Genomic DNA, 22,192 nt, shown 5'->3' with positions numbered 1-22,192 from the left:
TTTTCACCTGTTATTGTTGGCTGGGAATGAGACGGAGCAGGGGGAAAGTGGCACAAGTGTGTTTTGAAAAGGGGTTCCACGGAAAACATTGCAAACACAAAACACACAGACACACTCATGCTAGGGCACACATTATTCCTCCCACACACATACACACACTTTTTCTCTCTCTTTCTCCCACACATGTACAGCTAGTACACATGCTTCTGGCCAGCCACTCCCATGCTGCAATTCCTCTGGTATTCACCCGACAAGGCACTTGATGGTGTTCCATAAAGACCCCCTAACTTTGGGTGGGTGGGGTGCAATTCAGAGTTCTGCCCTCCGCCCCACAGGCCCCCCTCAGTTGGGGCACGGACGGGACAGAAAGCCCTGCGGGATTATCGGACTTAAAGGGGCTAGAGTGGACTATTTTTGGGAAGAACACAAATATTGACTTTAACTGCTCAATTTCCTTTTCAGGATTACTCATCCTCCTCCTCCTCAACAAGCTCTCACAGTCTCACTGTAGAATTAGACGCTTATCCACGTTTCTCCAAATGTTTTTTTTTGCCACCGAGGGTTGTTCCTGCTGCTCTGTTTAGTAGCCATCTTTGAATGGATTTCCGATGTCTTCAAATCAAAATCAAATCAAATTTTACTGTGTAGCGAAGTGCTTGTGTTCCTAGCTCCAACAATGCAGTAGTGTCTAACAATTCACAACAATACACACAAATCTAAAAGTAAAAGAATGGAATTAAGAAATATATAAATATTAGGACCAGCAATGTCGGAGTGGCATTGGACATGTCGGAGTGGCATTGGACATGTCGGAGTGGCATTGGACATGTCGGAGTGGCATTGGACATGTCGGAGTGGCATTGGACATGTCGGAGTGGCATTGGACATCAGGACATGGATAGACGTCCAATTTCGAAGTCAATCTTGAACAAAAAGCGTGGCTGCATCAAAGAGCTGGGTGATGGGTGTGTCAGGGGTGTGTGGGGCGATGGGTGAGTGGTGTTTACGGCTGGGAGGGGAGGGTTCACACCAAAAAAATTGAATAATACAAATAATGTTTTGTTGTCACATAAATAGGTGCAGTGAAATGTGTTGTTTTACAGGGTCAGCCATAGTAGTACTGCACCCCTGGAGCAAATGAGAGTTAAGTGCCTTGCTCAAGGGCACCTCGACCGATTTTTGACCTTGTCGGCTCGGGTATTAAAACTAGCGACCTTTGGATTACTGACTCAACGCTCTAACCGCTTGCAACATCAGAGCAGAGGAAGGAGAGAGGGTGTGATCGTAAAGCTAAACTTTACCCTCTAAGATTTGTCTAGAAAATGACAACACGTAAAACAAGCGCGTGCACACTCACACACATGGGCCTACACACATGGGCCTACACACATGGGCCTACACACATGGGCCTACACACATGGGCCTACACACAAGGGCCTACACACATGGGCCTACACACAAGCGCCTACACACATGGGCCTACACACATGTACATACACAGGCTCTTAAACACACTCCTTGCACCCTCTTCTGTCAGATCTCTCGCACGTACATACACACACACACACACCATCACAGTACGTCAGCACGCCGATGGAAGAGCGCTGGCCTCCGACCGTGCCTCATGGAATAGTATTGAAGTTAAACCCATAGCGTCCTGCATGTGGTTTATGTTAGGCTAAAGAGAGAAGGAGGGAGGAGGGGATGAGAGATCGTAATAGGGGATTTCATGATCCTCTATGGGCTGGAGGAGCGCTATGCTGTTAAGAACTTTCATTTCAATGCATCATTTCAATACGCTTCCTGCTTATTCACCACAGTCACTCCTACGGTTGGTTCCCCCCTGAAACTGAGTTCAACTCGGTCTCAGCGTTCGGTATGTTTTAGAATACATTCCCATTGATTTATGCAACCTAAATGTATATAATGCAACGGATTCCACTAGTGCTTTTAACATGAATGTCTTTGTTTATGCATTGTAATACCCATGTATTTGTGTCTTTGATTGCCCTTTGGGTATTGAATTTGATTCCTATGGTTTCCCCCCTCAAACTCAGCTCAGCTTTTCATGTTTCAAACATGTTTCGGCAGACATATCGCATTGATTCCCAGCCTCCAGAAAAAAGAATCGGATCCTCAATTGATCAGGCTTTTCCCAATTACAGATGAATAACTCCAATTACAGATGGATAACTCCAATTACAGATGGATAACTCCAATTACAGACGGATAACTCCAATTACAGACGGATAACTCCAATTACAGACGGATAACTCCAATTACAGACGGATAACTCCAATTACAGACGGATAACTCCAATTACAGATGGATAACTCCAATTACAGATGGATAACTCCAATTACAGACGGATAACTCCAATTACAGACGGATAACTTCAATTACAGACGGATAACTCCAATTACAGACGGATAACTTCAATTACAGACGGATAACTCCAATTACAGATGGATAACTCCAATTACAGATGGATAACTCCAATTACAGACGGATAACTCCAATTACAGACGGATAACTCCAATTACAGACGGATAACTTCAATTACAGACGGATAACTCCAATTACAGATGGATAACTCCAATTACAAACGGATAACTCCAATTACAGACGGATAACTCCAATTACAGACGGATAACTTCAATTACAGACGGATAACTCCAATTACAGACGGATAACTCCAATTACAGATGGATAACTCCAATTACAGATGGATAACTCCAATTACAGACGGATAACTCCAATTACAGACGGATAACTCCAATTACAGACGGATACCTCCAATTACAGATGGATAACTCCAATTACAGACGATAACTCCAATTACAGACGGATAACTCCAATTACAGATGGATAACTCCAATTACAGATGGATAACTCCAACCACATACACACGCACCCACATACACACACACCAACTACAAACTACAACCAGATGCTTTAAAGTTCTCCTTAGTATATTAATGCTGTTATTCAGCATGACGATTAAAGAGTGAGGAGGGTGTGGGCTAGACAGCTGAGACCAGGGGGGAAGATTAATCAGATAGGCATCCAATCTCCTCTGGTGCGTTAGAAGATACCAGACGTGAACCATCAATCCACCCTGTAGCTGGCTCTCTATATGGGAATACAGACAGGAATGGAAGAAAGAGAGGGAGTATTGGCCAATAGCTGGATAAAAGACAAGATAAGAAGTGATAGGGAAAGAGGAAGTAGGGCTAGAGATGGCTTATGTTAAGGGAAATAAAACATGTATATCTGCCTTGTTTTTTTCTTGTTTCAAAAAAAAAATGTAACCTTTGTTTAATGCGGAGGGAGAACCAAAGAGATGTGTTTTCAATAACATAGTAAAAGTTGCTCAAGGAGGACTACTGCCTCATCCAAAAATGCTTTTAAAACCATGTGTTAAACTAGCTCCATTGTCCTGGAAGGATAAAACAAATTAATAAATGTTCACTAACGATAACTTCGATACATATGAGCCAAAACACTAGACAAAAAGCATACCAATAGCACATTTGTTTTTCATATAATTAAATAAAGCATCAAATGTTAGTTACAAACTCAGAGAAAGTAGCTAATGAAATAAAACATTTGATCTCTTCGGTAGCTACAGTACACTGTTTGAACACATGAGCATAGTGCTGGCTAGTTATGGTACTGCCAGTAACCAGGTGGGTGTGCTGGGATAAGGTGTACCCCCTTCGAGTGGTCAGGTGTTATGTTCACAGGAGGCGATAAGGGACCTGTGTACAGGGTCAGAGGTCGGGTGTACCCCTTGTGTGTGGTTCCCCTCCAGCCCTCTCCTCCCTGGCTGTGTTACAGGAGTCCATGCTCAGAGTCCATGCCCCGACGAATTGAGGCTACTCTGAGGGCAAAAGGGAGTGAGGGAGGGTAGGGCTCCAATGCTTCCCACAATTGTGTCAAGTTGGCTGGATGTCCTTTGGGTGGTGGACCATTCTTGGTACACACGGCAGACTGTTGAGTATGGGGAGGAAGGTGCTCCTAATGCTTGGTATACTTTGTGTATATCATTCATTTATAAGTCCAAAAATGGATGTAGCAACTAAGGATTCTAGCGTTAATGATTAATGAACAGAGAAACCCAACACTGTTCTAACGAGCACTCAGTGTCATGTATAATGCAGCATGGTGCCTTCTCCTCTCCTCCTGGACTCCGTATTAACTATGACTCAGATACGCACGCAGGCTCCCAAGCGTCACTCTGCCTGGGTGGAAGGGCTGTCGACTTACACTAGCGAATACATATTTATGCTGTACGGTGTGGGTAAAAGTTATAGACTACAGTTCAACTCTTCCGATTTACAACCAACATCAGATTAGGATATTGCAGTGATTGGTAGCCGTCTATAGTTTATGTGAGTAGTGAATGAGATCCAGATCAACTTCCTGTTATTCAACGCTACTCTACAGTATGCATGCAGTAACTATAGCCCCCAAATGAAAGTAATCTCTTTAAATAAGCTTGGGTGTGTGGACTAAGCACACTTTAACCACACTGGGCGCAGCTTGGCGGGTGGCTTTACTAGGGCCCACATTAGAGAGGGCGGGAGGGGTGTCAGAGGAGGGTGAGGTGAAGAAGGAGGAGGAGAAGGAGGAGGTGGATGAGAAAGAGGAGAAGGAGCAAGAGGAGGAGGAAGAAGGAGGAGGAGAAAGATTGAGGAGGGGGAGAAGGAGAAGGAGGAGGTGGATGAGAAAGCGGAGTAGGAGCAGGAGGAGAAAAAGGAGGAGGAGGAGGACAAAGATTGAGGAGGGGGAGAAGAAGGAGGAAGGAGGAGGAGGATGAGAAGGAGGAAGAAGGAGGAGGAGGGCCACGGCTGCTCTCTCTTTATAAACAGCTAGCCTTGGCCTCTACTTATCCCTGTATAGTACAGGCCCAGCCAAACCCGTCTGCTCTCTTCCAAACCCCAGAGAGCTAAAGACCTTCTCTCTGGAGAACCACTGACCACAACTCAACCCCAGGCTTTTCCTTCACAGTCCCCCAAGGGCCAGTAACTGATCTCAGTACAGTACAGTAACAACAAGCCCACATAATCCATCTCACAAACAAATATCTCAACTGGAATGTCTATTATTAGCACACTTCCATGAAATTCTCAGAGAAGATATTCAACCTTCAATATATTATATATTTCAATAGAACACATTGCACATTCATTGATAACTGAGGTTCAATAGTCATATCTCAAAGTCCCAGTAGAGGAAACAGAACTGTAACGTCTGAAAATCAGACCAAACAAACAGACTTTACACAGTAAAACAATCTGCGTCGACCATCACACAGAACTGCACGGTAGTAGCCAAGTTCTGCTCAAGCATGGGAATTATTTTCCTCTCCTCTCACCCTCCCTGACCACAGCCCACAGTGTCTGTGCGTGTGTTTTCACACGAGTGCATGTGTGTGTATTTGTACGTGCCTATGTGTGTGTGTGTGTCTTTGCGTAGCATGTGTGTATGTTATCTTATGGACCCCACAAAGTGAACCACAGTGACCGCCCAGCCAGACCCACCCACCCATTCTCCATCCTCCAGACAGGGCCCCTCCAACTGCAACATACCCCAGCTGGGACCACAGCTGCTGGCCCTCACAGGCCCTGGATGTCCCCCTCCATGGAACTGATGTTGTGAAACTGGTATTGTGAGACTGCATCAAACACTGAGTGCACTGGGATACACACATGCACACACAATCGCAGCTAGGGAGAGAGAGAGAGAGACACACACACACACACACTCACTGACATTCAGGGAGATGGCTGGGCTTCCAGGGTCAAGAAAGAGTCTTGGATGGAAAAATGCATTCTTTCACATGTATCTGCTTTCACATTTAGATCATGGTAGGCTTGTTTTGGCTCTGCTTCCCTCTGGAATTCTCTCAGAGCCTCGTTAATTGAGGCTGGAGTGGAGTTGGACGCTGAAACCTCTGTGACTGCAAGGCTGTAGGCTATATAGACGGTCAGACTGGCCTCTTAAGACCTTGTTGCAGTATTGTTTGGTTTGGTTTTAGTCCCCTTTAGAGCTATGTGGTCAGTGGAAACCTAGCCACAAGAGAGAGAAATAAACACCCATTAGACCCCTTCAGAATGTCCAGTCCTTCCGTCATGACGCCATATGATGTCTCATGGTCCTAGTGGTGGGTTAAAGTCACAAGAGAGATATGAAAACACCCCTTGGGATGAAGAAAGGCAGCCACATCAGAATGTTAAGCCCATCACTCTCAATTAGGAGTTCTGATATGACTGGGCTGAGGGACGTGTCACTGAAGGACTGCAGGCTACAGATCACCCCGTGAGGCAGAGAGACGGCCAGTCTGCCCTCATAAACATGTTTCACTGTTGTGGCGACCCAGACTGTTGGCTGAGATATTTCATTTTCACATTGTCCTTTCAAGTATGGTGGAATGTGTACGCAGGCCAGTCCAGTACAGCTCAGTTTGGCTCGGCTCCGTTTGACTCAGTAGCGTGGAAACAAAGCCACACGAAAGATATGAAACAAGCTAAGGAAGAAGAAAGGCAGAGCCCTTCAGTTAGGAGTTATAACACCGTATGATGCCTGTTGGTCCCTGTCCTTTATCAGTTTCTATGTTATTGTTTCAGCTTTGTTTGATGACCCCTTCTCTGTGTTTCCCTGGGGAAATAATGGTCAGTACAACCTTTTTCAAATGCCAACACCAGATTCAGAATATGCCCCAGTTATTTAATTACGAAGTGTTTGATTCAGGGAGGGACGGAGATGGACAGAGTGAGGGAATGGAAAGTCCCGGGTGGAGAGAGAGAGATGGGCAGAGACTGAGGCCGAAAGAGAGAGAGGAGTATTTACATTTGAGTCATTTAGCAGACGCTCTTATCCAGTGAGACTTACGGTAGTGACTGCATACACTTCATACTTCTTTCCCCCTCTGTACTGGTCCCCCGTGGGAATCAAACCCACAGCCCTGGCATTGCAGGCAACATGGTCTACCAACTGAGCAACTCGGGACCAGAGAGTATGGCAGAGACTGAGGCAGAAAGAGAGAGCGAGAGTGAGAAAGACAGGCAGAAAGAGAGCGAGAGACTGGCTTCCCAGCGACAGAGAGCGAGAGAAGGAGAGGAAGAGAAAAACAGCAACACCCTCCACCTTGCCCTCTATCCCTAACAACCAACCTGTCACTCCAATAATCTGACAACAACACTGAATTACATTAGATTAGACTGATTAAACTGATGTCAGCTGTGATCTTTCCATACCAATAGATGTCGTCCGACAGCTTAGCCGTCTCTCTCGCGCGCTCTCTCCCTCCCTCCCTTAGCACCCTCTACCTCCTCCCAGACCCCACAGTTTATTTTGACTGTGTGACAAATCACACTCTAATACCTAATAAAACACGGCCCATAACTATAAACACACCGAAGGGGGTCCGAATTAAAGAGGCCAAGAAAAGCTGCCACGTTATGGTGCCGTTGCGCGAACTGCAAATTCACCGGTTTGTTTCTCTGAGGTCAAGCTTTAAATAGGTAGCCCGGTCCCAGATATCTTTGTGCCGTCTTGCCAATACCCCACGTGAAATTGACAATGACCAATGGATTGACATAGGAGTTGCCAAGTCAGCACAAACAGATCTGGGACCAGGCTACTTAACAGGACACGCATTGTAGAAGCCTTTCATTGTTTTGAAGGCAACATAGCATTAGTAGTGTAATACATTCCTTTAAAGAACTCAAAGAACTCAGACCGTCATTTCAGGTCCAACAATACACGCTGCTGTTGTCCTCAGATCGACCTGCTGGCTGGCAGGAGAGGTTTTCCACAATGTGTTACTCGTGTGTCTCTGCTCAAAAGGCCATATTCAAATTCGGATAAAAAATGAGTCCTTCCTTTTTCCTTTCATTGAAGTATTCACTGACAGTGTTTGGGATTAAGGGTTTCCACCATACAGCTTTCACCAATTCTGTCATGTCCGATCACAAGATCAGTTGTTAGCCTACTTCAATGAAGGGAGGAAGGAAGGATGCATTTGTAAAGTATTTTAACTTGGAGCTAGGTTCTGCAAGAATTTATAACCAGATATAGCTCCCCTTTCTAAGTCCTTGGTCTCTACTTGCAGCTGAGATTTTGGTCCAGCATTTATCTGTGTGTTTGTCATCTCAGGGTTAGGGAGACAGCAGTGACAGAGTAACTATGTATTTCTAAGGTATTTGAAAAAGGAGTTAGTCTCTGCATGGAGTTAGAGACAAAAAAAATCCCCCAAAAGTCCTTAGTGAGTTTCTGCTTCTCTGTCTGTTTTTGGTCCAGCTTCTCTCTGTGTGTTGGTCATTTTGTCATTGTCATCTCAGGGTCAGCTGGACAACAGTGACAGAGGAGATCTGGGCCTAAACAGAGTCTGTGGTGCTTTGCTGATGCTGTGCTGTGCTGGTGGGAATGTGGGAGAAGCAGACTCTAGCCATCAATTAAGGTCAGAGTTCGACCCGACCACACAGAAAGAGGAGCCATGAAGGACCAGAACAACATACTTCAAGGCCTATGTGATTGTTATTCCTCCATATCTGTGGAGAGCTATTCATATCTCCCTCAGCCCTCAGTGGTCAGTTAATTTCCCTATGGATTGATAAGACTAACTATAGTAAAACATGGATGTAGTAGAATGGCGCTGGAGGGAATAGTAACCGTTTTTACGGGTTCCGGACCAATTGTGCTGTATTGTGTTTTTTTTAGCTGATCTTAACTTTTTTTGTACATCATGTTTTAATCAAATCAAATGTATTTATAAAGCTATTTTTTAAAGCTACCTCATGAAAAGCTGTAGACCACACTATTTACCAAGAGAGTTTTCATCTATATTTTGCGTAGCTGTCTATTTACCACCACAAACCGATGCTGGCACTAAGACTGCACTCAACGAGCTGTATAAGGCCATAAGCAAACAACAAAATGCTCCGAGTGGCAGGTGATTTTAATGCAGTCTTACATCATTTCTACTAACAAGCCACCTGTGCAACTAGATGCGAAAAAACTTTCGATCACCTTTACTCTCCCTCACCCTCCATTTGGCAAATCTGACCCTAACTCTATCATCCTGATTCCTGCTTACAAAAAAAACATATATTTTTTAATCAAAATGTGTTTTTTGGCAGAAATGCCTTATCGAACATGTGAAATTTCATGTGCCTTAATAACAAACTTGTATGCTGTAAATACAAATAAAATTGTTAAATTATTTGCGTAGTTGGTCAAGCCACAGAAAAAGATTGCAACCTTTCCGCTAGCTATGATTGGCTGAGATAATGAGTGGGCTGGACATGCCGAGAGATGAGCTTGGATTGGTCTGCATTAAAGCACGCTTCTGTCTATTTGAGCTAGTCAGTATGTCTAGGTTAACCTGTCTAACGCGGCTTTCTATAAAATGTATCGAGTAGTAAAACTGCATAAACCTAATGTCAAGTTAAAGTGTACTGTTAGCTAGCTAATGCTAGCTGACTGGCTTGCTAGCTAACGTTACATGCATGCTCTCCACTTTCTGGTGAACCGAGTTTTGAAATCAGTGGAGCTCGAGTATGAAAGCTCAGGAGATGATTTTAATTTTGATTTTAATTTTGATAATAATAATTTTAATAATAATAATTTTGACAGAAAGTTGTTTCATTTGAAGTTAAAGTGTATTGTGTACTGTACTGTTCGCTAGCTAATGTTACGTGTATGATCTTATAATTCGTATCTCTTAGCCACTAGTTATAGCCTAATGTTAGCTAGCTAACATTGAACCTGGTTGGTTAGCTACCTGCAGATTCATGCAGGGTAGAAACGTCAAGAGTTGGGATTATGTTCATTGTTTACCTAGCTAGCTAACTACATGTCTTAACAAAAGACTTTCATTTAAGTGTGCCAGAGCGCAGAATAACTGATGAATTTACGAACGCTCAACACCCGTTGAATATGTCCAGTGTCAGTAAACGTCAGCAAAAAATTGTCATTAAATGGTTTTCAGCAGCAAAGTTACAGTCACCAACGCTCTGGATAACATGAAAACAGCCTAACCAGCTCTGCTAGGGCGAGTAAAATGGTCAAAGTGGGGTGTTCTGTCATTATGTGTCTGGAACTAGCTTTAATTAAGAGGTTTGAACAAGGTAATTCAGTTAAGAACAAATTCTTATTTACAATGACAGCCTAGTGGGTTAACTGCCTTGTTCAGGGGCAGAACGAGAGATTTATACCTTGTCAGCTCAGGGATTTCATCTAGCAACCTTTCGGTTACTGGCCCAATGCTCTCACCACTAGGCTACCTGCTACCCCATTCTGTTAGTACAGAATGCTCAGATTAACCCTTAAAGAGATGGGTGGGGCTAAAGCTTAAGAGGGTGTGAACGATGCTGAATGGGTTTAGACAAAGAAGGCCTCTCCAGTAGTAGTACCAAAACATTCAAAGGCCATTTTCTCAAAAGAGAGTTTACAAGTTCAACTTTCAAAGCAAAATTACTTTCCCATTGTTCCTCAACTGTAGTGTATGATATACCATTTTGAGTCTCTACTTTTATCCAAAAATGTAAAAAACACTATTCCAAATTTTTCTACATAAGGTCACAATTAATAAGTACATCAACGACGTGGCCCACACAGTAACCTTTCGTACAAATCCCAACCAGAAGCCATGGATTACAGGCAACATCCGCACTTAACTAGAGCTGCCACTTTCAAGGAGCGGGACACTAATCCGGATGCTTATAAGAAATCGCGCTATGCCCTCCGACGAACCATCAAACAGGCAAAGCATCAATACAGGACTAAGATTGAATTCTACTACACCGGCTCTGATGCTTGTCGGATGTAGCAAGGCTTGCAAACTATTACGGATTACAAAGGGAAACCCAGACACGAGCTGCCCGGTGGCGCAAGCTTACCAGACGAGCTAAATGCCTCTTATGCTCCCATCAAGGCAAGCAACACTGAACCATGCATAAGAGCACCAGCTGTTCCGGACGATTGTGTGATCACGCTTTCCATGGCCAATGTGAGTAAGACCTTTAAACAGGTTAACATTCATAAGGCCGCAGGGCCAGACGGATCACTAGGACAAATACTCAGTGCATGCGGTGACCAGCTGGCAAGTGTCTTCACTGACATTTTCAACCTCTCCCTGACCCAGTCTGTAATACCTACATGTTTCAAGCAGACCACCATAGTCCCTGTGCTCAATAACACCAAGGTAACCTGTCTAAATGACTATTGCCCCGTAGCACTCACATCTGTAGCCATGAAATGCTTTGAAAGGCTGGTCATATCAACGCCACCATCCCAGACACCCAAGACCCACTCCAATTCGCATACCGCCCCGACAGATCCACAGATGACGCCATCTCTATTGCACTCCACACTTCCCTTTCCCACCTGGACAAAAGGAACACCTCCATGAGAATGCTGTTCATTGACTACAGCTCAGCGTTCAACGTCATAGTGCCCCCCCAAGCTTACCACTAAGCTTTGGACCCGGGGACTAAACATCTCCTTCTCTCCTTCTGCAACTGGATCCTAGACTTCCTGACGGGCCGCACCCAGGTGGTGAGGGTAGGCAACAACAAATCTGCCGCGTTGACCATCAACACGGGGGGCCCTCAGGGGTGCGTGCTTAGTCCCATCCGGTACTCCCTGTTTACCTTCAACTGTGTGGCCGTGCATGACTCCAACACCATCATTAAGTTTGCAGACGACACAAAGGTGGTAGGCCTGATCACTGACGAGGATGAGACAGCCTATAGGGAGGAGGTCAAAGACCTGGCAGTGTGTTGCCAGTACAACAACCTCTCCCTCAATGTCAGCAAGACAAATTTAGCTGATCTTGGACTACAGGAAATGGAGGGCCAAACAAACCCCCATTCACATCGACGCAAGCGGTACCAGAGTGCCAAGTCTGGGACCTAAAGGATTCTGAAAGCTTCTACCCCCAAGCCATAAGACTGCTGAACAGGTAATCAAATGGCTACCCTGACTATTTGCATTGACCCCATTTTTATTTGCACTGACTCTCTTGCACCGGCTCTATGCACACTCACTGAACTTTACCCACACACTCACACATATTACACTGACACTCCAATACACACACACACACGCACACACACACACACACACACATAGACACATAGACACACAGACACACTCTTTCACGCTCTTCACATATGCTGCTGCTACTCTGTTTATTATCTATCCTCATTTTTACCCCTACCTACATGTGCATATTACCTCAATTACCTCTACTACCTCGTACGCCTGCACATTGACTCAGTACCAGTACTCTTTGTATATAGCCTCGTTACTGTTATTTTATTGTGTTACTATTCCCTTCTTTTATTTAGCAATTGTTTCTTACTTTTTAAAAGTAAGCATAAACGGTAAAGTCTACACCGGTTGTATTCGGCGCATGTGACAAATACAATTTGTTTCGATGTCTTAACTTTACTTTCAACAGCATTTACTTGCCATCAACCCTGTTATAATGTCGGTCACCCATAAATGTTTCCACTGTACTGGTGTGCGGTGATGATGGAACTATGCAGGGTATAGTTGGTATACACCCAACACCCTGTATTGAGAGCTGGTATTGGCAATATACTGTTACTGTACAGTCTCTCTCCACCATGGTCTTACCTGCATTGCAGGGGTCGCTGATGTCCGAGGTGGCTGTATGGGGTCCACCGGGGTCGGACGGGGAGAGGGGGACAGGTGGGGCCGGCTTGTCACCCTCCTGGGGGCGACTCTTGGAGGTCTCGATGCCTTTGACTCTCCGGGCGTGGCGGTTGCCTTTGTAGTGGGCTTCTGCCTGGCTCTGTGTAGAGATGGAGAGATGGAGAATAGGATTTAGGCTAACGAAAACAACGGGTGAATAAAACATTGGATGGATACAAATTGACTGGAAAACAGAGGCCCGAAACACCATACACACCAGCCAATGATTGCGGTGCCCACAATGACGCAGTTTGATATAGTATACCTGCCATTGTGCGCCTGGGTACATTGATACACATGCGCGAATCCAGGAGTGATAAACGCACACACACAGACACACACAGTTTCGGTGTCTGGTATGTTATTCAATCTGCACCGGGGATAGGAGACAGGAGGCAGGCTGCAAAATGGCATGCATAGAGGACACAGCAGAGTGTAACAGGTGATCTGATCACTGATACTCTAGGCAGTAATGATCTAGGCTGTGGAGGCAGGAGTTTTACCTGATCAAGGAAAACTTCCTGGTCCCCCCCTCTCCTTCCCCCTCCCCCGAGGCTCCACTCATGTCATTATCCCAGACAGACATGATGAGAGAGATGCCTGCAGTAAGAGGGGGGTGGGGGGGGGGGTTGCAATGCAGGTCAGGGCCATCTTGTCTGCCTATGGCCCCATAAGCCCACCCCCACACACACCTCACCCTTGGACCTCCTCATCTGACTGTGTAAATGATCAGTGGGGAAGCCGGCATTCATCTATCCTTCTACTCCTACAGAGCAAAACCTAACACCAGAATACTAAGGCTGCCTACAGCTTCTCCAGTAGGCCTAGACAAACTCGGATAGAAATGCATATCTCTCTAAATACGCGTGCTACTGGGCAGTGGGTATCTATACCCTTTGTGGCGGTGGTGGGAACTGGAAGGTGCTGGTGGATGGAAGGCAGGTTTTGTAAAAGGCTGGGGAATGTCCTGCAGTCCGACAGAGAGAAACACAATCCACGTGTCCATTACAGTAGCACTGTTCTGATTAATTCCCTGTTGAAAGGAGTGCTCCTGGTAATGTGTTGGTTCAGGGGTAAACAACAGAGGGAGCCATCCATTAAAAGGACGGGACTGGAGTAGGGGACATTGCAGACAGAGACAGCCCCTGTCCTTTTGCAAGACTCTCCATCCACCCCTCACTTCTCACCACCAAACGCTTTAGATACTGTTTGCCACTAGTTTGAGAATTATGTACAGCTATACGTCTGTCTCAGCTCAGTGTGTTGATTGGCCAATTGGTCTCTGTCTGTCTGTATTAGTGTGGTTGTTTGGATGGACAGATTGACCTCTGCCTGGCTAGGTCTTGAGACACCTAGGAGCTGTCGCCCATGGTCTACTTCCTCATGATGGCCTGCTGCTGCAGCAGTGCTGTGCTTTACACAAATACACACACACACACACACACACACACACACACACACACACACACACACACACACACACACACACACACACACACACACACACACACACACACACACACACATTGCCCCTCCGCTGTGCGCTGTGAGCACTTCAAACAGATCATCTGGCAGCTAGCAGGATGAAAAAGGCCTGCCCAAAGCCTCTGGAATGTTGATGTGTGTGTGTGCGTGTGTGTGTGTGCATGTGTGTGTGTGTGTGTGCGTGCATACATTGGCCGGGCGAATAATTATTGTATCAAGATGATGATGATGATGATTATTAAGGCTTATAAAACAGGGCTGGAGAGACGCTGACAGCTGCAACAGACAGGCGATGACAGGGATAGAGAAATCAAATGGCACAGCACACCACACCACCGGCTAACTAGGGGCTCAGGGCAGGGGCTCAGTTATACTGGTTCGGCAGGGTAGGAGAGGAGGTGTGAGGATAGGAGGAGGACGGGAGGTGAGAGAGGAAAGGAGCAGAGAGAGGGGGCCTTGACTGAGGCATTGTTGGACAGAAGGAGGGATGGTAGGCTGGGATGGCTGAGGATAGACAGGCTTGACATTGGAGGAGGTGAGAGAGCAAAGAGACGGCCTTGGCTGGATGGCTGGCCCGGACGGGGTGGGGAGATGAGAAGGGGGGAGAGGGAAAGAGGACCTAGGCTGGAGCTCCTGTGGTTTGGATGGCAATAGTCTGTGGTCAAGGCATCAGGCTCCCGAGTGGCGCAGCGGTCTAAGGCGTCACTACAGACCCTGGTTTGATTCCGGGCTGTATTACAACCGGCCGTGATCGGGAGTCCCATAGGGCAGTGCACAATTGGCCCAGAATCATCCGCCTTAGGGGAGGGTTTGGCCGGGGTACGCCGTCATTGTAAATAATAGGTACACTACCAGTCAAAAGTATTAGAACACCAACTCATTCAAGGGTTTTTCTTTATATTTACTATTTTCTACATTGTAGAATAACAGTGAAGACATTAAAAATATGAAATAACACATATGGAATCATGTCGTAACCAAAAAAAGTGTTCAACAAATCAAAATATATTTTATATTTGAGATAATTCAAAGTAGCCACCCTTTGCCTTGATGACAGCTTTGCACACTCTTGGCATTCCCTGCTGGGTCCGTTGACATGACAATGACATAGGTGTTGCAAGACAGCACAAAAAGATCTGGGACTCAGGCTAGGCCGGATGTTTCTAGCACTATCCCCTGTGGTCAGGGCGTAGGGAGGCCCAGGCACCAGGCAGTATGGTCGATGTCTCTTTAAGCCGAGAGCTGTAATTGCCGATGACAGTCTGCCCTACCCTGAGAGCGTATATAGCAGGTCCCTGTAACTGTAAACGTCCTGGGGTCTTAAGGAGGCTAAAGCCGTTCAGAGTGTGTCGGTATCAGAAGGAGAAGCCATTAAGGAGGAGCGATACAACAGGACACACACAAACACACAATGATGGAGGCTTTCTGATTAACCTCTACTTCCAAAGTTTGGGATCACCAGCCAAGACCCAGGCGCTCATATGTTTCTGGATGGAAAGACAGCGGAAAGATAGAGGGGGGTGGAAGACAGCACAGAGAGAGGGGGATGGGGGGGTTGGCAGAGGTTATGGGAGAAGATAATGGCTGGCCAGAGAGACGGAGGACAAGAAGAAGAACAATGCAGGAGGAAAGGAAGAAAGAGCAAGAACGAGAGACAGAAAGAAAGAGGAGAGCAACACAGGAGAAAAACAGACTGAAAAGGACTGCATGTCTTATCGAGAGGTCAGATAGAAGCAACATGTGATATGGAGAGAAGTGATTGTAATCAGCATATTGAGGGTACATGTGCTGCAAAGCCTGGATACTGAGAGAAGAGCTGTGGCACAAGGACACACATTGCAGTGCAGCAGCAGCTCCAGATGAGCATAGAGAGGAGAGAGGAGGGGCCGGACCAGCTGGGTCATGCGGCAGCACTGAGTGACGTTGACCAATGCAGCGTAAAACCGGCCTGTGACATCACTCCTGTCCTGAAGCAACTCACAGCAAGGTTATTCCTCCCATCGCCGTCAACCCCACACACAGGCAGGGCGAGAGATACTGGGGGCTGGCGACACATACACCATACACACCGATCGGGGACACTGGAGGATGATGCCACATCATCCCCCTCTCCACTTCTCTACCCTCTCTCACCCATCTCTCCACTTCTCTACCCTCTCTCACCCATCTCTCCACATCTCTACCCTCTCTCACCCATCTCTCCACTTCTCTACCCTCTCTCACCCATCTCTCCACATCTCTACCCTCTCTCACCCATCTCTCCACATCTCTACCCTCTCTCACCCATCTCTCCACATCTCTACCCTCTCTCACCCATCTCTCCACATCTCTACCCTCTCTCACCCATCTCTCCACATCTCTACCCTCTCTCACCCATCTCTCCACATCTCTACCCTCTCTCACTCATCTCTCCACCTCTCTACCCTCTCTCACCCATCTCTCCACATCTCTACCCTCTCTCACCCATCTCTCCACATCTCTACCCTCTCTCACCCATCTCTCCACATCTCTACCCTCTCTCACCCATCTCTGCACATCTCTACCCTCTCTCACCCATCTCTCCACATCTCTACCCTCTCTCACCCATCTCTCCACATCTCTACCCTCTCTCACCCATCTCTCCACATCTCTACCCTCTCTCACCCATCTCTCCACATCTCTACCCTCTCTCACCCATCTCTCCACTTCTCTACCCTCTCTCACCCATCTCTCCACATCTCTACCCTCTCTCCACATCTCTACCCTCTCTCACCCATCTCTCCACATCTCTACCCTCTCTCACCCATCTCTCCACATCTCTACCCTCTCTCACCCATCTCTCCACCTTTCTACCCTCTCTCACCCATCTCTCCACATCTCTACCCTCTCTCACCCATCTCTCCACATCTCTACCCTCTCTCCACATCTCTACCCTCTCTCACCCATCTCTCCACATCTCTACCCTCTCTCACCCATCTCTCCACATCTCTACCCTCTCTCACCCATCTCTCCCATCTCTACCCTCTCTCACCCATCTCTCCACATCTCTACCCTCTCTCACCCATCTCTCCCATCTCTACCCTCTCTCACCCATCTCTCCACATCTCTACCCTCTCTCACCCATATCTCCACATCTCTACCCTCTCTCCACTTCTCTACCCTCTCTCACCCATCTCTCCACTTCTCTACCCTCTCTCACCCATCTCTCCACATCTCTACCCTCTCTCCACTTCTCTACCCTCTCTCACCCATCTCTCCACATCTCTACCCTCTCTCACCCATCTCTCCACATCTCTACCCTCTCTCCACATCTCTCCACCTCTCTACCCGCTCTCACCCATCTCTCCACTTCTCTACCCTCTCTCACCCATCTCTCCACATCTCTACCCTCTCTCACCCATCTCTCCACCTCTCTACCCTCTTACCCATCTCTCCACCTCTCTACCCGCTCTCACCCATCTCTCCACTTCTCTACCCTCTCTCACCCATCTCTCCACATCTCTACCCTCTCTCACCCATCTCTCCACATCTCTACCCTCTCTCCACATCTCTACCCTCTCTCCACATCTCTACCCTCTCTCACCCATCTCTCCACATCTCTACCCTCTCTCACCCATCTCTCTCCACATCTCTACCCTCTCTTCACATCTCTACCCTCTCTCACCCATCTCTCCACCTCTCTACCCTCTCTCCACATCTCTACCCGCTCTCTACATCTCTACCCTCTCTCACCCATCTCTCCACATCTCTACCCTCTCTCACCCATCTCTCCACATCTCTACCCTCTCTTACCCATCTCTCCACCTCTCTACCCTCTTACCCATCTCTCCACCTCTCTACCCGCTCTCACCCATCTCTCCACTTCTCTACCCTCTCTCACCCATCTCTCCACATCTCTACCCTCTCTCACCCATCTCTCCACATCTCTACCCTCTCTCACCCATCTCTCCACTTCTCTACCCTCTCTCACCCATCTCTCCACATCTCTACCCTCTCTCATCCATCTCTCCACATCTCTACCCTCTCTCCACATCTCTACCCTCTCTCCACATCTCTACCCTCTCTCACCCATCTCTCCACATCTCTACCCTCTCTCACCCATCTCTCTCCACATCTCTACCCTCTCTTCACATCTCTACCCTCTCTCACCCATCTCTCCACCTCTCTACCCTCTCTCCACGTCTCTACCCTCTCTCTACATCTCTACCCTCTCTCACCCATCTCTCCACCTCTCTACCTGCTCTCACCCATCTCACCACCTCTCTACCCGCTCTTACCCATCTCTCCACCGCTCTACCCGCTCTTACCCATCTCTCCACCTCTCTACCCGCTCTTACCCATCTCTCCACCTCTCTACCCTCTTACCCATCTCTCCACATCTCTACCCACTCTTACCCATCTCTCCACCTCTCTACCCGCTCTTACCCATCTCTCCACCTCTCTACCCGCTCTTACCCATCTCTCCACCTCTCTACCCGCTCTTACCCATCTCTCCACCTCTCTACCCGCTCTTACCCATCTCTCCACCTCTCTGCCCCTTTAATCAGAGTGCAACAGGGCTGTCACAGACCATGGCATAACCCTGGCCCTTGACGAATGCATCTTATGATAAGTAGTGGCAGCCAATTTCAGGCTTTCCGCACTGTAAATAACAGAGAGAGCAAGAGAGAGAAAGAGACCGAGAGAGAGAGAGAGAGAGAGAGAGAGAGAGAGAGAGAAAGAGATTGAGAAAGATGGGAAAAGAGCAAGACCACGAGAGACCGAGAAAGAATGACAGACAGTCAGAGAGGAATATGAATGCAGCAATGAAGCATGAAATCGCTTGACTGACTTGAGCACAGATGGGATGGGGGGGGATGGGATAAGCTTTTGAAGAACTACTATATCTGCTGATGGTATGGTGATATGGTCAGAGGCCACTTGTTTCTCTGGGCTGCACCAGGCAGACGTTTCTCTGATTAAAAGAGAGGCTTTATCGTAAAGATAAACACTGATATGAGAACTGTTAGTGTCCTCTAGAATATTAACTTCCATACTGTACTATGTTGTTGGAAAAAGCTTTGGTGAAAGCACAGTCCTTTCCTATTTTCCATAGCGTAATGTAGTGTGCAGTAAGGCCTTTCACCTGCTTGGAATAAAAATGTGTGTTAGCTGTGACAGTAAGAGAGGATTGCAACAGAAATCCCTAATCGTGACACGCACACGCGCACACAGCACTGCAGGGAGAAACACATACATGGATGCATGTGTGAACGCACGTACGCACACACGCAAAACACAGCGAGGCAGCTACTGGTCCTGCTGGGAGTCGGGGTTCATAGATGGCCCGACAACGCTAGTGTACTTAGCTTTTTATTGGACGGTATGTGTAAATATTTACCAGCATGTTTATGTGTCAGACCTGTTTGGCTGAGAGGTCACATACTAGGCTATAAACAGTAAGCTTATACCCTGCAAGTCCCTGGTCGCTGGCATTTATGTTGAAGACATCCGACCTGGGTTCAAATGCTATTTGAAATCATTTCAAGTACTTTAGCTGTGCTTTATTGAGCTTGCCGGGCGTAATGGGACGAAAAAGAACAATCCCAGACGTGAGAACCTCACCCACTTGGCAGTCCAGGCAGGCTCAAACAAAAGCTCAACATAGTTGAAAGATTTCAAATCCTATTTGAATCCAGGTCTGAGACATGCACTTCACTTACTACACTGCATACCTATGCAACGATCACATTTTGTCCATGAAATCATGTCTCATTTCAGATATGGGAGTAATAAATTAAAGAAATCATGAAGACAGGTAGATTAGCTTGAATAAAAATATCCATCACTTACCATATGAACAACACCGCCTAACAGTTTAATAGCCAGGGTCAAGTTTCCAACGGAATAACAGACATAAACATCCCCTTACTCAGCTGTTTCCTGTGGCGTAGTAGTCTAAGCCATGACTGTGTTCACTTTTACTATGTAACTTATGTGGGATCTCTGTGGGAATTGAACCCACAACCTTGGCATTGCCAGTGCCACGCGATTACCAACAGAGCCACGCAAGATTTAAAGTTTCCTACAGTGGCCTATGGAGGGCTTTACCTCTGCTCAATGCAGCCTAGAAGAGTACAGCTCCACCGCCACAGAAACCACAAGCAGGCCATGATTGTAGGCCTGCTCAGTAAAAATACAAATGGTTTACTGGGTTGACACTATTATCATGGAAGTGTTATGGGGCACTCCCTAGTCCCTGTGTGGGATTGGGATATGGGAAAAGATCCACCCTGGCTTTGAACTGAAATCTATGCTGCAGAATATTTTGCCCATAAAGCCAACTTTAAATATTTCACTATAGGCCTAAAGACTAAAGTATTTTTGCTGATGTACACGTTGATGGTGTGATTTGCTAAGATAAAGGATGCTTTGTTTACTGGGAGCTTCTAAAGCATTCAGAGAATGTTGGTGACACGAGACATTAAACCTACCCTCTCCATTGTGCTTTTCAAAAAACACACATTGCACACATACAGTACATTCATGAAGTCATTAATGCACATTGCATTGCAACATTACACATCTAGATAAAACTATCCCCTATGTTCTGCTTTTCAAGTCATGCTGTATGCACATTAAAAACAAGTCAAGATAAACTGTGCCATATGGTTGGATGAAAATGTAGTTAGCGGAGGTGGATTAATCACATTAATCAGATTATATAAAAGAAGGCGGTCTAAAAACTGCCGTTGCACTTATTTCTGGAGAGATTTCATCTGCGTCCCAAATGGCACCCTATCCCCTAGCACATAGTGCACTACTTTCGAACAGAGCCCTATGGGTCCCCCGAGTCAAAAGCAGTGCACTATATAGGCCATTTGAGATGTAGACTTAAAACTTTGTGGTATGCTTATGTGAAATGAGTTTTCATGCGCTCAAGAAGAACCTAATCAACATTCCCCATGTTGATGTTGGGGAGAGAAAATCCCTTTGAAACGTGGAGGCAAAATCTTATTTCATGCTCTCAGCTTGCCTAGCAACACTTCAGGGCTGTCACTGCAGTATTATACCACACCTGGGTTCAAATACTATTTCAATTCTTTAAATACTTTTGTTTTAGCCTGCCTGGATTGCCAGGTGGACAGGGACTTTTGGGACTCTTCTATTGGTTCCATCGCAACAAGCAAGCCCGATCAAGTACAGATAATATATTAGAATTGATTTCAAATAGTATTTGAACCAAGGTCAGCTGTTCTGTGTCTCACAACTCTCACTCGGACTAGGTACGCATATTCCAATGAGGCATTGACTGCCAAACCACAACACAAACAGATGTACCAAACACTACAGAAACACAAGCAGATGTATGCAACACGTCCATGGTGTCACCACTTTGTCCAGAGATATAAAAAAGAGATAAACAATAGTAACCAGAGAAAGCCTTCTAAACAGTGTGCATATGGTGTCCGAAATTGTGCTGCACGATGTGTTAGGCGTGTTAAGGGCATTTCACACTACTGAGCCAAACCAAGCTGTGCTGACCTGGCCTGGTTACACATCCATCATAGCTGCTGGAACCGTGCAGATTCGGTACCGTTTGGTTTGGATTAGCACGCTAGCGTAAAAAAAGCTTCGATTGGTACGGTATGGTGAGTATGCTGTGAGAAGTGCTATAGTGTACTGTACCTCAGAGTTGAAGCGTATCTGGCAGACGTTACAGGAGATGATGGGCCTCTTGGTCTTCACCAGCGGAACGCCAAAGGTATGGTTAATCACCGCCTTTTGAACCGGGTCCATCTGAGAGAGAGAGAGAGAGAGAGAGGGATGGGTGGAGGGAGAGAGAGAGAGAGGGTGCAATAGAAAATGACGCAGTGCTTCCCTGTTTCAGTCTGTTTTCTTGTGTTTGGTGCCGAATAAACACAACCTTTGAAAGCTATGTGGGCAGGTGCAACTGGTGGAGAGCTTTGTGAGTGAGTGACCTTCTCCTAATTGTTTCAGCTGGGGTGTCCATCATGGG

General features: G+C 46.5%; 1 protein-coding gene across 6 annotated transcripts in view; it reads right to left on the bottom strand.

The window, feature by feature from the left end:
* Positions 1 to 22,192, bottom strand: part of znf385a (zinc finger protein 385A) — a 94,813-nt gene that overhangs the window by 5,816 nt on the left and 66,805 nt on the right. For all 6 annotated transcript variants that reach the window (XM_029722503.1, XM_029722504.1, XM_029722501.1 and 3 more), the window contains 2 exons: positions 21,862 to 21,972; positions 12,652 to 12,829 (listed from right to left, as the gene is read on the bottom strand). In XM_029722503.1, the coding sequence (XP_029578363.1) occupies positions 12,652 to 12,829; positions 21,862 to 21,972 (289 nt within the window). The remainder of the gene's footprint in view (positions 1 to 12,651; positions 12,830 to 21,861; positions 21,973 to 22,192) is intronic.

This window comes from Salmo trutta, chromosome 30 (assembly GCF_901001165.1).
Source record: "Salmo trutta chromosome 30, fSalTru1.1, whole genome shotgun sequence".
Classification (NCBI taxonomy): domain Eukaryota; kingdom Metazoa; phylum Chordata; class Actinopteri; order Salmoniformes; family Salmonidae; genus Salmo; species Salmo trutta.
The sequence above is the reverse complement of the archived record's forward strand: the minus strand, read 5'-3'. Positions and strand labels throughout refer to the sequence as shown.